Source organism: Mustela lutreola, chromosome 8 (genome assembly GCF_030435805.1).
Source record: "Mustela lutreola isolate mMusLut2 chromosome 8, mMusLut2.pri, whole genome shotgun sequence".
NCBI lineage: Eukaryota > Metazoa > Chordata > Mammalia > Carnivora > Mustelidae > Mustela > Mustela lutreola.
The window spans coordinates 83,603,445-83,616,237 of record NC_081297.1 but is presented as its reverse complement, the minus strand read 5'-3'; the positions used below and the strand labels follow the sequence as shown (position 1 = coordinate 83,616,237).

At 39.2% G+C, this 12,793-nt stretch overlaps 1 protein-coding gene across 4 annotated transcripts in view; it reads right to left on the bottom strand.

The window, feature by feature from the left end:
* SMCO2 (single-pass membrane protein with coiled-coil domains 2) overlaps positions 1-12,793 on the bottom strand; it is a 30,253-nt gene that overhangs the window by 11,122 nt on the left and 6,338 nt on the right. For all 4 annotated transcript variants that reach the window (XM_059185841.1, XM_059185844.1, XM_059185840.1 and 1 more), the window contains 4 exons: positions 11,014-11,131; positions 5,469-5,605; positions 3,883-4,032; positions 392-482 (listed from right to left, as the gene is read on the bottom strand). In XM_059185841.1, the coding sequence (XP_059041824.1) occupies positions 392-482; positions 3,883-4,032; positions 5,469-5,605; positions 11,014-11,131 (496 nt within the window). The remainder of the gene's footprint in view (positions 1-391; positions 483-3,882; positions 4,033-5,468; positions 5,606-11,013; positions 11,132-12,793) is intronic.

The window sequence follows — 12,793 nt, the reverse complement described above, 5'->3', positions numbered from 1 at the left end:
ACAAATATATCTCTTACATTGTAAGATTGCAGTTATACACAAATATTTAATTCCTGGATGTCTTCTTGAACTGTTAGGTGCTGGGATGCAAAGATCAAGAAGAGAATTCTTCCGTTAAGGTACTAATCATTGTCTTAAGATGGCATTAAGATAGAAGCCTACTGGATTGAGTCTCTAGGTAGAATTAAAAAGTCTAGTCTTTCTGTGTTGTCAAGGAATAGAAGTGGTGGTACCCACATGAAAGGTGTTTTGAACTGACCACCAGTGAGCTCTCCTCATGGCAAAAGATGGGTTTTAATTCTTACTACGATCTGTTAACTAATAGAAGGGTGGAAATGGTGGCAGAGTCCCCACAACCTCCCAGATTGTCTTTTCCAAGCCTCCAGCTTACCTCAATGTTTGCTCCCTGATCAGCGCCAAGGTCCTGGTGTGACTCTAGCTTTTCAATTTGACCCTCCAGAGATATCACCTCATTTAATAATCTGCAAATAGGCCAGAGATGGACTAAGTCCTATGGATTAAGAAAAGTCACCCAATAGACAATCTTTTTTGATCTTTCGAGAATGAAATCCTATTCTTACATAGGAAGACTCTTTAGTTGTGGTTGTGTTGGAATGGGATGTCACTAATGCAATGTAAGAAAGTAAAAAACACAAAATAATCTAGATAGTAGTAAAGAAATGTGAGGCCCAATTGGATACAGGAGCAGAAAATTTAAAAGATTAAAATAGAAGCTTAGCTAAATTTCTAGAAAAAAAAAAAACCTACAGAAAATCTTTGGGACTTACAACTAGGCAAAGATTTCTTACACTTAACACCGATAACACTACGTATAAAATAGATAAACTAGACCTCATCAAAATTTAAAGCTTTCATTTGGCCAAAGACCCTGTTAAATGGATTCACTTGTCAATATCTGGCAAAGGTCTTATAACTGGAATATATGAAAATGTCTTAAAACCCAACATTAAAAAACCAAACTATCCAGTTAAGAAATGAACAAACCACATGCACAAACATTTCACAAAGGAGATACATAAATGGCAAATAGATACATGAAAGGATGCCCAGCACCATTAGCCATTAGAGAAATTCAAATTAAGAGTATAATGATATATTACTACAAATTTATCAGAATGACTATAGGATACAAAATAGTGATAATGCCAACTGCTAGTGATATGGAGTAATTGGGTCACTCAGACATTAGTGGTGGGAACGTAAAATGGACAGCTGCTCCAGAAAATAGCTTGGTGCTTCCTGTCACAACTGAAAACAGACCTACCATGTGACCCAGCAATTTCGTTCTTGGGCAGTTATCCCTGAGAAGTGAAGACTTCTTTTCACACAGGGATTTGTATGTGAGCGTCCAAAGTAGCTTTATTCATAATAGCTGAAAACCAGCAATAACACACTTGTCCTTGGATGGATGAATGGTTAACCAAACTCTCTCTATAACCAAACTCTCTCTCTCTCTCTCTCTCTATATATATATATCTCACCATACTATGGAACACTACTTAGCAACAAAAAAGAAAGGAACTATTGATATACAGACAACAACTTGGATGAACCTCAGGAAAACTATGCTGAGTGAAAAAATAAATCTTAGAAGGTTACATAATGCATGATCTGATGTATCTAACATTTATGAAATAACATAATTATAGACATGTGGAAGTGATTTCTCATTGCCAGAGATCAGGGAGGAAATAGGTATGCCTACAAAGGGCTAACACAAAGGAATCTTGTGCAATGGTAAAACTGAGAATCTTGATATGGTTGTGGTTATGTAAGTCTGCCCATATAATAAAATTGCACAGAACTATACACACACTCACACACACACAAAAGGGAGAATACACATAACTGGTAAAATCTGAATAAGTTCTATTTATAGTACCAAGGTCACTTTCTTGGTTTTGGTGATATATTAGAGTTGGACAAGATATTATCCTTTGGAAAAGCTAAGGGAAGATGAAATGGGCAAATTCCTCAAATGATACAATCTACCGGGCACCTGGGTGGCTCAGTTGGTTAAGTAACTGCCTTCAGCTCAGGTCATGATCCTGGAGTCCTGGGATCGAGTCCCTCATGGGGAATCCCTGAACAACAGGGAGTCTGCTTCTCCCTCTGACCCTCTTCTCTCTCATACTCTCTCTCTCTCAAATAAATAAATAAAATCTTAAAAAAAAAAAAAGATATACTCTACCACTAATATATATCCAATGGTTCAGTAGCCTGAATGGCCCTATATATCATTAAAGAAATTAAATCTGTAGTTAAAATTTTTACTGTAATGAAATATCCAGACAATATAGCTTTGCTGGTGAATTCAGCCAAACATTTTAGGAAGAAATTATGCAGTTCTACACAAATTCATCCAGAAAATAGAACAGGTGGGAAAATAGCCCAATTTTTTCTATAAAACAAGTTTTCTGAGACTAACACACTATAAGAAAGAAAAAAGGCCAATATCTCTCATTAACATACATCCAAAATTTCCCTTTAGGTAAATAGTGTCCAACAATATCTGAAAAGAATAATATGCGATGACCAATTTGAGTTTATTCTGTAAATTCAAGGCTGGTTCAGCATTCGAAAATCGTCATTATAATTTGCCATGTCAGGAGACCATAAGCAAACAAACAACATGACCATTAGTAGATGTAGCAAAAGCTATTGAAAAAAATTTAATCTCATTCCTGATTTTAAAAACATCTTAGTAAACTAAGATGTGAAAACACTTTCTTAATCTCAAAAAAAAGAAAACTAGCAAAACACTTTACATCACACTTAATGCTTTTTCTGTAGGACTAAAAACAAGGCAAATATGTCTAGCTGCTGCTGTCATCCCTCCTATTCAACATCATACTAGAAGTTCTAACCAGTATGATAAGGTAACAAAAAGAAGTAAAACATGCAGATAGAAAAGAAGATATATAACTCTATTTGCAGATGACATAATTATCTATGTGGAGAATCTCAAATAACTTACAAAACTACTGGAGCTAATAAATGAGTTAGCAAGGTCACAAGACATAAGATCAATATATAAAAACCAATTGCATTTCTATATCCTGGCAAATTATTCGAAATTTGTTTATTTATTTTTAAAGATTTTATTTATTTATTTGACAGAGAGAGATCACAAGTAAGCAGAGAGAGAGGAAGGGAAGTAGGCTCCCTGCCGAGCAAAGAGCCTGATGCGGGGCTTGATCCCAGGACCCTAGGATCATGACCTGAGCTGAAAGCAGAGGCTTTAACCCACTGAGTCACCCAGGCACCCCAAATGATTTGAAATTTAAAAGTTTTAAGTATAATGGCACCAAAAGGATGAAATACTTAGGCATAAATCTAACAAAATGTGGTATGTCTGTACCCTGAATTTCTACACCACCAGTGAAAGCATTTCCTTTTAATCCAAAACCTTCTTTTTATACCAGTAACTAGATAAATAATAATTACTCTTATCTTTTCTGTTTCATCTTAAAACTTTCCATTTAAACTCAGACATACATTAACAACTATACTTTTTAATAATTTTTTCATGTCATGCTGGTTGGATCCCTTTGGACAATACTGGCTACAGGTCAAGGGTTATTGGGGACTTCAACTCCTTCCTCTGATGACCATTAATACAGCTTCAAAAAAAGAAAAAAAAGCCTATAAAAGGCGGCTTGTTCCTTCTTCCTTGAGGGAAGAGAGAGCAAAGCTGCAGATACCTTTGATACAGGCTTTGAGACATTGACTTCAAATGTAAGACCTGATACTTTTTACTCTGAAGACATTCCTAAGAGATTTCACCACCTTAAACTCAGAGTTTCTGAAGCTATGAAAATTTTCAATATATTCTGGCCAAACCCAACACCCTAAAATTACCTCTTCATTGTGTCTTCTGTTAGGTTTATTTTTCGGATAATATTATTGATTTTCTCCATCCAGCCTATGTGATCGGCTCCAAGTTCTTTCACTTGTAGACCCATCTGTGAATTCCAGTAGTTCAGCTGAAAGAATGTGTTTTCCCGAGTCCTGCGGAAATATTATTATGATCAGTTTTAAGGTAAGAAATGGGAAACATCTTCAAACGGCCCCAAACCTTCTTGCTTTGAATGGCAAGTTGGTGTGCTGATTCATTTCCTGTCACCAAAATGGGTCAGGCAAGCATTTAGGCCTCAAGAAAAAATTTGAGCATTTATTTGATATCCATTTTAGCAGATCTTCATAAGGCTGGAGAAAATAAACGTATTTTACATTTTACATTTAGTAAAAATAAATGTTTTAACTTCTCTGCATAGAATGAATGTTAAGATTTATACTATCCCAATGAATGTTAGGATACTGATTCCATGTTGCTGGGTTCAGAGAGGTGTGTAACAGGGAAATGGTCTACAAGGGCTTAACAATACATTTCTTTCTTTCTATTTTTTTAAAGATTTTACTTATTTATTTATAAGATTTTATTTATTTATTTATTTATTTGTCAGAGAGAGAAAGCGCGCGCACAAGCAGGCAAGAAAGGCAGAGGCAGAAAGAGAAGCAAGAGGCAGCAAGAGAAGCAGGCTCCTTGCCGAGCAAGGAGCCTAACGCAGGACTCGATGCCAGGACCCTGGGATCATGACCTGAGCCCAAGGCAGCAGCTTAACTGACTGAGCCACCCAGGCGCCCCTCATTTCTATTGATAATTATAATTCTTTTCTTTTTTAAAAGACTTTATTTATTTGAGAGAGAGAGTGAGTGAAAGAGAGCACACGTGGAGGGAGGGAGACGCAGACTCCTCACTGAGCAGGGAGCCAGGCCCAGGACTCCATCCCAGCCAGGGCCCCAGGATCATGACCCAAACTGAAGGCAGACACTTAACCCACAGAGTCACACAGGAGCCCCTATAATTCTTTTCTTACCTAGAAAATTATCTGAGAATGACAAAATATGCATTCATTCTGGTTTCGAATGTACAATAACATGCTCAAGAGTTCTATACGGTACTCAGTGCTCATCACAGTCAATGCACGCTTAAACCCCTTTATCTGTTTTACTCATCCCCTCACTCACCTCTCCTCTGGCACCAACCAGTTTGTTCTCTGTGCTCGAGAGTCTGCTTTTTGTTTGTCTCCTTTTTGTTTGTTTGTTCATTTGTTTTGTTTCTTAAATTTTACATGTAGGGGCGCCTGGGTGGCACAGTGGGTTAAGACCTCTGCCTTCGGCTCAGGTCATCATCCCAGGGTCTTGGGATCAAGCCCCACATTGGGCTCTCTGCTCAGCAGGGAGCCTGCTTCCCCCCTCTCTCTGCCTGTCTCTCTGCCTACTTGTGATCTCTGTCAAATAAATAAATAAAATCTTTTTTAAAAAATAAATTTTACATGTAAGTGAAATCCTATGGTATTCGTCTTTCTCTGACATATTTCACATAGCATGTACCCACCACAAAATATTATTAAATGATTCCTCTTGCATGTGTCAAGGCTTACAGTTCAGGGATGTTCTCCTTGGAAAACTGCAAAGATGTGGACATGTCAGGATCCTCGTGTTGAACCTGACTTGTTTCTTGCTCCTCCCATTCATTCTGTTGGTCCCGGTGATGCTCAGCCTCCAGCTCTGCCATATTCTGATAAAGATTATGAAAGAAGCAAAGCAAGAAAAAAAGGGTTATACGAAGAGGTGATGGTCTCTGTAGCCTACTCGAGGCCCTCACTCTGGGGGCAAGCCCATAGCCCTGTCTGAGGCTGGAGATTTCTACTGCGTTTATAAAATAAGTAGTCATGCCCGACTGCTCCTTGGCTGGGACAGGGATGCATGGAACATGCAGTGTCCTCATGCAGAGCTCTTTCTAGTGCTGATAACAGAGTTCCACCTGCCCATGGACTCTAGTACTCCACTCAAGATCACTGTTTTCCCAAAAAGTCAATCTCAAGGAAAAATAAAAGGGGATGGAACTGTTCTATGTTAAGAGAATCTAAAGAGATATCCATGTTGTTTGGGTGTTGGTTTTATTTTATTTACTTCTTTTTAAAACTTTATTTATTTATTTGACAGAGAGAGATAGAGCACGAGAGAGGTAACACAAGCATAGGAAGTGGGAGAGGGAGAAGGAGGCTTCTTGCAGAGCAGGGAGCCTGATGCGGGGCTTGATCCCAGGACCCTGGGATCATGACCTGAGCCTAAGGCAGACACCTAGTGACTGAGACACCCAGGCGCCCTGGATGCTGATTTTAAAAGTACAAGCATTTCCTGAGTTTTGGCACCAAAACAAAATTTTATAAATAAATGAATGAGTGGATGAATGAATGAATGAATGTACGGGCATTTGAGGGACAACCAAAAAAATTTAGAATGCTCAGAGAATTGAGGATATTAGATTATATCATGGAATTATTGCCAATTGTCCTGATGTGATGATGGAATCTTGGTTATGTAGAAGAAAGCCTTTATTTTTAGAAATGCTTCTGAAAATAAACAGGGATAAAGTCTCATGCTGTCTTTGACCTACTTTTAAATTTAAAAAATTCCATCTATTTACATATGTAAAGATAGAGCAAATGTGATAAATGGTAATGATTTTAAAATCTAAGTGTGAGAATAAGATGGATCTTCATTTAATTCTCTTAAGTTTTCTTTTTATTTAAAATTTCTCATAATAAGAAGAAATAAGTGGGGGAAAGCCAACTCTATCAGTTTGACCTATGAAATTCATTTCTTTGTTTCTTTATTCTTTGCCTTGTTCTAGAAAAATATTCAAGGAATTTTCTGGTATTTCACTTCTATGCATACACACAATTGACAATAATTTATTTTTGAACATTTCTCTTCTTTAGTAACTACATTGTGAAATATTTCTCTACCCTTGAAGAAGTTTGGTCTGAAATCCTTGCTTTTCAGCAAAACTATTTTTAAACTCGAAGGAGAAAAAGTTGGACTGCAGATCAGTGTGTTACTGAAATGTCTGGACAAATTACTGGCCACATCAATGGGAATAACTAACATTCACGTGCCTTCTTTCCTTTAATTCCCATGATAGACTCGACGTGGATAAAGCCAGGTGTTGAAACCCTCTAGGGCATTCATATTAATAAACAGTCCAAGGTCGTAAGGTGTAGTGGGTTAAGGGGTCACTCCAAAAAAGATATATGTTCATGTCCTAATGCTAAGACCCTGAGAATGTAACTCTATTTGGAAAAGAGTCTTTGCAGATGTAATTGAGTTAAGGGTCTAAGATGAGATTCTCTTGAATTACCTGGTCCTAATGAGAGACAGAAAGCACCTACACAGAGGGGGAGGTCATGTGAAGACAGAGGCAGCCACGTGCCAAGGAATTCCACCCAATCTTTTGCCAAGGTATTCACAGGCCGCAGGAACCCTGTGATATAGAGGAAAAACCCTTCCTTGGGTATGGAGGACCTGAGGTCCAAGCCTTATTCTATTCTTGTGCATCATGAGCCACCTGACCACTCTGAAGCTCAGTTTCCTGCTCTGTAGGAAGAAAATGGAACCAGATCATCTCCAGAGTTCTGTCTAGATCCAAAAAAATCTACAATGACATTTTCTTGTTTTCATCAGTCCATTTACTATAATGGTTGCTACACCACAAAAGAGTCAAAAGCCAGGAAGTAAAAATAAAATATATAAATTTTTTAAAGCTGCAGGATTGAACAGATAAAGAGGGGTGTGTGTGTGTGTTTTAATAGCAAACCTAAAGTGTGCTTGCATGAAATACAAAACCGAAGGGCATTACTTCCCATTTTTGTGCAGCCTTTTTGAAAACCGCCTATGTCTCCGAGTGTTCCACAGGCACTTCAAATTCAGCAAAGCAAGAACTAAATGCACCATATTTCCCATCTACCTTGTCCAGGTTCCCATCCTTACATATGTTTCCCCGATTCATGCAGATGCTTCTGCAGGAACCTGGAAAAGTCCTGGAGTTTTCATGGCAGATTTTCTTTTCCCTCTTCATTACTCATGTCACATCGACTTGGGGTCCAAGCCCAATAACACCTGTCTTTAAAACCTGTATCCTCTTCTCGCCATCTCCATGGCTATTAGTCAGTGCCTGGCTGTGTCCTCAGCACTTCCTGCCTGCTGGTGGCATCCTGGGCTGTCTCCACCTCCGTAGGGTCCTTGCTGTTTGGCTGTTCATCACGCCTTTTCTTTCACCTTTCCTGCCTCAGAACACAAGTTCCCGTGGGCCCCTTTGTCTTTGCACCTACTGTCCCTTCTTTCTGAAATGCTTTTCTTCCACCCAGTGTATCCTTCAACACCCAGTTTTCCTATTCCTGGTTCTCTGCCCACCATGTACGTTGTATCACATCTGCTACTTCTAGTAGCCTAGACATTTGCTTGTCTGAGTCCCTACTAGTGTGCGAGCTCACTGAGGCAAAAGGATTTTAGATAGAAATATTGATATCCTCAACACGTTGCCGTGCCAAGAACACAGAGGATGCTCAGTACGTGGTATGAGAATAAACAGACTTCCTAGGCTCACCGCAGAACTATTTACAATCGCCAAAATATGGAAGCATCCATCAACTGATGAATGGATAAAGAAGACGTGGTGTATATACGTGCAATGGAATACTATTAACCATTTAAAAAAATGAGATCTCACTGATATGAGGAAGTTGAGAGACAAGACAGAGGATCATAGGGGAAGGGAGGGAAAAGTGGGACAGGACGAGGCCAGAAACGGAGACAAACCACAGGAGACTCAATCTCAGGAGACAAACTGAGGGTTGCTGGAGTGGAGGGGGAGTGGGACAGACGGGGTGGCTGGGTGGTGGACACTGGGGAGGGTACGTGCTATGGTGAGTGCTGTGAATTGTGTAAGACTGATGAATCACAGACCTGCACCCCTGAAACAAATAATACATTATCTGTTAAAAAAAGAATTGAAATCTTGCCAATTATGGCAACATGGGTGGACCTAGAGGGTATTATGCTAGGTGAGATAAGTCAGACAGAGAAAGACAAATGCTATAGGATTTCACTTGTATGTGGAATCTAAAAATCAAAACAAATGAATAAACAGAACAAAACAGAAACAGATTTATAAATACAGAGAAAAAACTAGTGCTTGCCGGAGGGAAGGAGAGAAGTAGGGGAAGGGTATGAAGAGATACAAACTTCCAGTTATGAAAAAAAAATAATAAAAAGAGTACAGAAGTAAGCAAATACATTCTGCTTGTGAGAGATGCAGACAAAAGCAGGAAATAGGAAAGAATGCTCACTCACCTGTCACCCCGAATCAACACTGCACATACATACAGTGCCTGCTATCGGAAAATGTGAAACTAGAGCAAACCTCATTTCTAAACATTTTGGGGGCTTTTTATGATTAGCTATGGCCATTCTGGCAGCCTGGCTAAAGTCTATTTTGCTAATTAAATCAACTGATTTTTTAAAAATTTCTGTTAGCTCTGTCCTTTTTCTGAACCTTTAAATTGTATGGTCTTATTAAAAAAAAAAAAAAAGTAAGATAATACAAATTAAAGACCTTTTGTTTTGCTTCCAGAGAAGGAGAAAAGGAATCTTTCTCAAGAAGTCATGTATTTGTCCTTTTGTTGGCAAAGAGCCTCGTTTGTTAATACTTCTGTTAATTATGTAACTACCTGTGATTTATTTTGTGTAATTGTAGAATTTGCCATATAAATAAACTGATGTAAAGAAATACAGCCAAAAATTATACCCTGACTTGAAGTTTGTAAGAAATAATTTTTTTGCCTTGTCCTCTGAGAATGTGGACTGTTTGGGAAAATAATTCACTCTTACCGAGCAAATAATTTTATTCTCTAATTAGACTTCTTCTGAGTCAACAAGTGATGTTCACTGATGGACAGGGTTCAGCAGGGCACAGTAAACTGTGGGGGCAGGAAAAGTTTCCTTGCAAACTGGGTCTCATGATAGCAGCCCTTGCCTGAAGGCCGGGGACAAGCCTCCCCCCCTCCCAAAATCAAATGACACTATTTATGGAGAAATACCTTCAATTCATGTGTTCCCTAAGATCATAACACCTCATACCTCAATTGCCCTTTTTCCTTTTCTCATCTTCAGCCTTCCTAAAAACCCATCCCAAGTCTTCCCTTCTAATTCAGTTTATATTATTTTTTCCCATATGTGCCCTGCCGAAGCAAACACTATTATTTTTTTCCCATAAAAGTTGTCTGTCTCTCCTTTCAGTTCTTGTCTGTCTCATTGCATCTATTCTCCACACCTCTAACTCCATCCCCTCATGCCTTCTATCCCCTTCTACTTCTTTGTTGACCTACTGAAGAGTCCTTAAAGATAGGGTCTAGCTTAGGATACCCTTCTATGGATTTACAGAATTAACCATCCCTGAATCCAAGATACAGTCAAAGGAGAAGCAGACAATAAGATCAATCCTGAACTTCCTTTTGGGGCTGCACAAGCCTGGGAGTGGACAGTCCCACTCCATCTTCCCTTTATATTTTTCTGACTGGTTGAAACGAATGGTCAAAGGCCTTGGGAGTCTATGGAGAGATTTGCTCAATGATAATAAACTGGGTCTGTCTCAGCCATGACTTTGCTTTGATCTAAATGGTGGTGAAAATATAAACGCTCCCCAGGACAATCTCAGGCGTTTGTTGAAATTTCCTCCATTCCATGTCAGCTGGGTGACTGAATTTCAAAGACCCGAGTGATGTTCAGAGTGAATGAAGAGTAACTAGATCTCTCTCCTGCCTCCTGTTGGAAGACAATCTGGGGTGGGGGGGGCAACTTGACACATGGCAATTTACTCTGAGATAAAAAACGTCGCCATTTTTTCACAAATCCCAAGGACCGAAGTAACATACAATGCACAAGTCATCAGGTGGGAGGGTTAGCAAGTCCCTCAGGTGATAACAGCAGCCCTCAGAGGAGACATGACCTCCCTTCTGGTTTCAAGCTCCAATCACCCTACGACTGCTATGAGGAAACGCTCAGATCTTTCCTTACCACGTTGAGATATGAGGAGACATCAAGTTCCTCTCTCCACACACTGCGACATTTAAGTCTCCCCCTTACCCATTTAGTCGTCTCTGTCTCGTGAAGGAAGGCAGTTTGAGGCTTTTCGGAGAAAGTGTTGTCCTTATCATCTGATCTGTCCAAGATGTGGTCCATTTTGGTAAATCCCCTCAGCAAACTGCAAGCCACACAATCAAAACACATGCTATTATTGTGCCTTAGGGGCACAGTTTAGGCCTGCCCTAAACACTTCCAGAGGGAGAACACAGGACTCTTTCCCAGCCCCCAGGAGCCCCCGCTGCCCCGCGTGATGCTCTGACTCTGTGGGAATGGTGCGAGCATAGCGCGCTGCTCGGACCAGGAATAGAGAGGCTGCCTAAGTATTTGCTGACTGAACCCGTAAGTGATTTAACAGTCCAATCTCAAATTCCAAAGCCATTGTAGCTTTGTAGCTGTCTGTGTGCAAATATGTGTGTAAAATAAGTAAACAATAAATACTCTTTAAGAAAGAGTGGAGTTTAAAAATGTCATGTGGTTCAAAGATCATGCAGAACGGAATAAGTCAGATCCCGTCTTGATCTCTAGCCCTCAGATGTCCTCCCCACCACATTTATTAGTTTCTTCTTTCTTCTTCCACAGAGATTCTATGCATAAATAAGCAGCTATGTTTATGTAAATATATATTCTTTTCAAATATGCATGAGAGAATATTAGATGCACTATTTCGTACCCTACATTTCTTTTTTTAATAGCATTTGGTGTCCGTTTCATATCAGTACATACAGAGCTGTCTCGTTTTGTTTTATTTTATTGATATTTATTTATTTATTTGAGAGATAGAGATCACAAGTGGGAGAAGGGGGATAAAGAGAGAATTTCCAGCAGTCTCACCACTCAGCATGGAGCCAGGATGTGGGGCTTGATCTCACAACCCTGAGATCATGATCTGACTTCATGACCTGAGCCAAAATTGGGAGTAAGATGCTTAACTGATTGAGCCATCCAGGTGCTCCTGCCTCATTTTAAAAATGGTTATATGGTGGGGGGGGGACTGGCTCAGGGGGTTATGCCTCTGCCTTTGGCTCAGGTCATGATCCCAGGATCCTGGGATCAAGCCCCACCCTGGGCTCTCTGCAGCCTGCTTTCTCCTCTCTCTCTGCCTGCCTCTGCCTACTTGTGATCTCTGTCAAACAAAATTTTTAAAAATCTTTAAAAAAAAATCGTTATATGGTATCCATTATGGCCATACACTAATTTGTGAATGAATTCTTTGTTAATGCATATGTAGATGCATTAATTCATCTTCATCTTCATTAATTAATGAAGTTAATATGACATTAATTAATTAATTTCCAATTAATTGCTACTGCAAACAATGTTGTAATGACCATCCCTACACAACTACGTGTCACTGTATATGTGTACAAGTGTATCTATTGAGTAACCCTAAAAATAAGAATTGCTGGGTCAATAGATACATATATTTTAAATTTTGATAAATGCCACCAGGTTATCCCTTAAAGAGCTTGAACCCATGTACATACACTTCCAGCAAAAATGATGAGCGTGCCTGTTTTTTCCTCCTTTCTATAATCATATAAGACTAAAGTTTTTAATCTTTGCTAATCCCATATTCTTAAACTGGTATCTCATTTTAGTTTTAATCAGTTTTTTTTTAGTGAGGTTAAGCTTCTTTGCCTGCATGTATTAAACTCATTTATATTTCCTTTTCTATGTTAAGGGTGCTGATATCCTTTGCCCATTTCCTATTGGACTACTGTTTTTTTCTGGCGTGCATACTCACGCACATGCACACACACACACACACACACACATACAG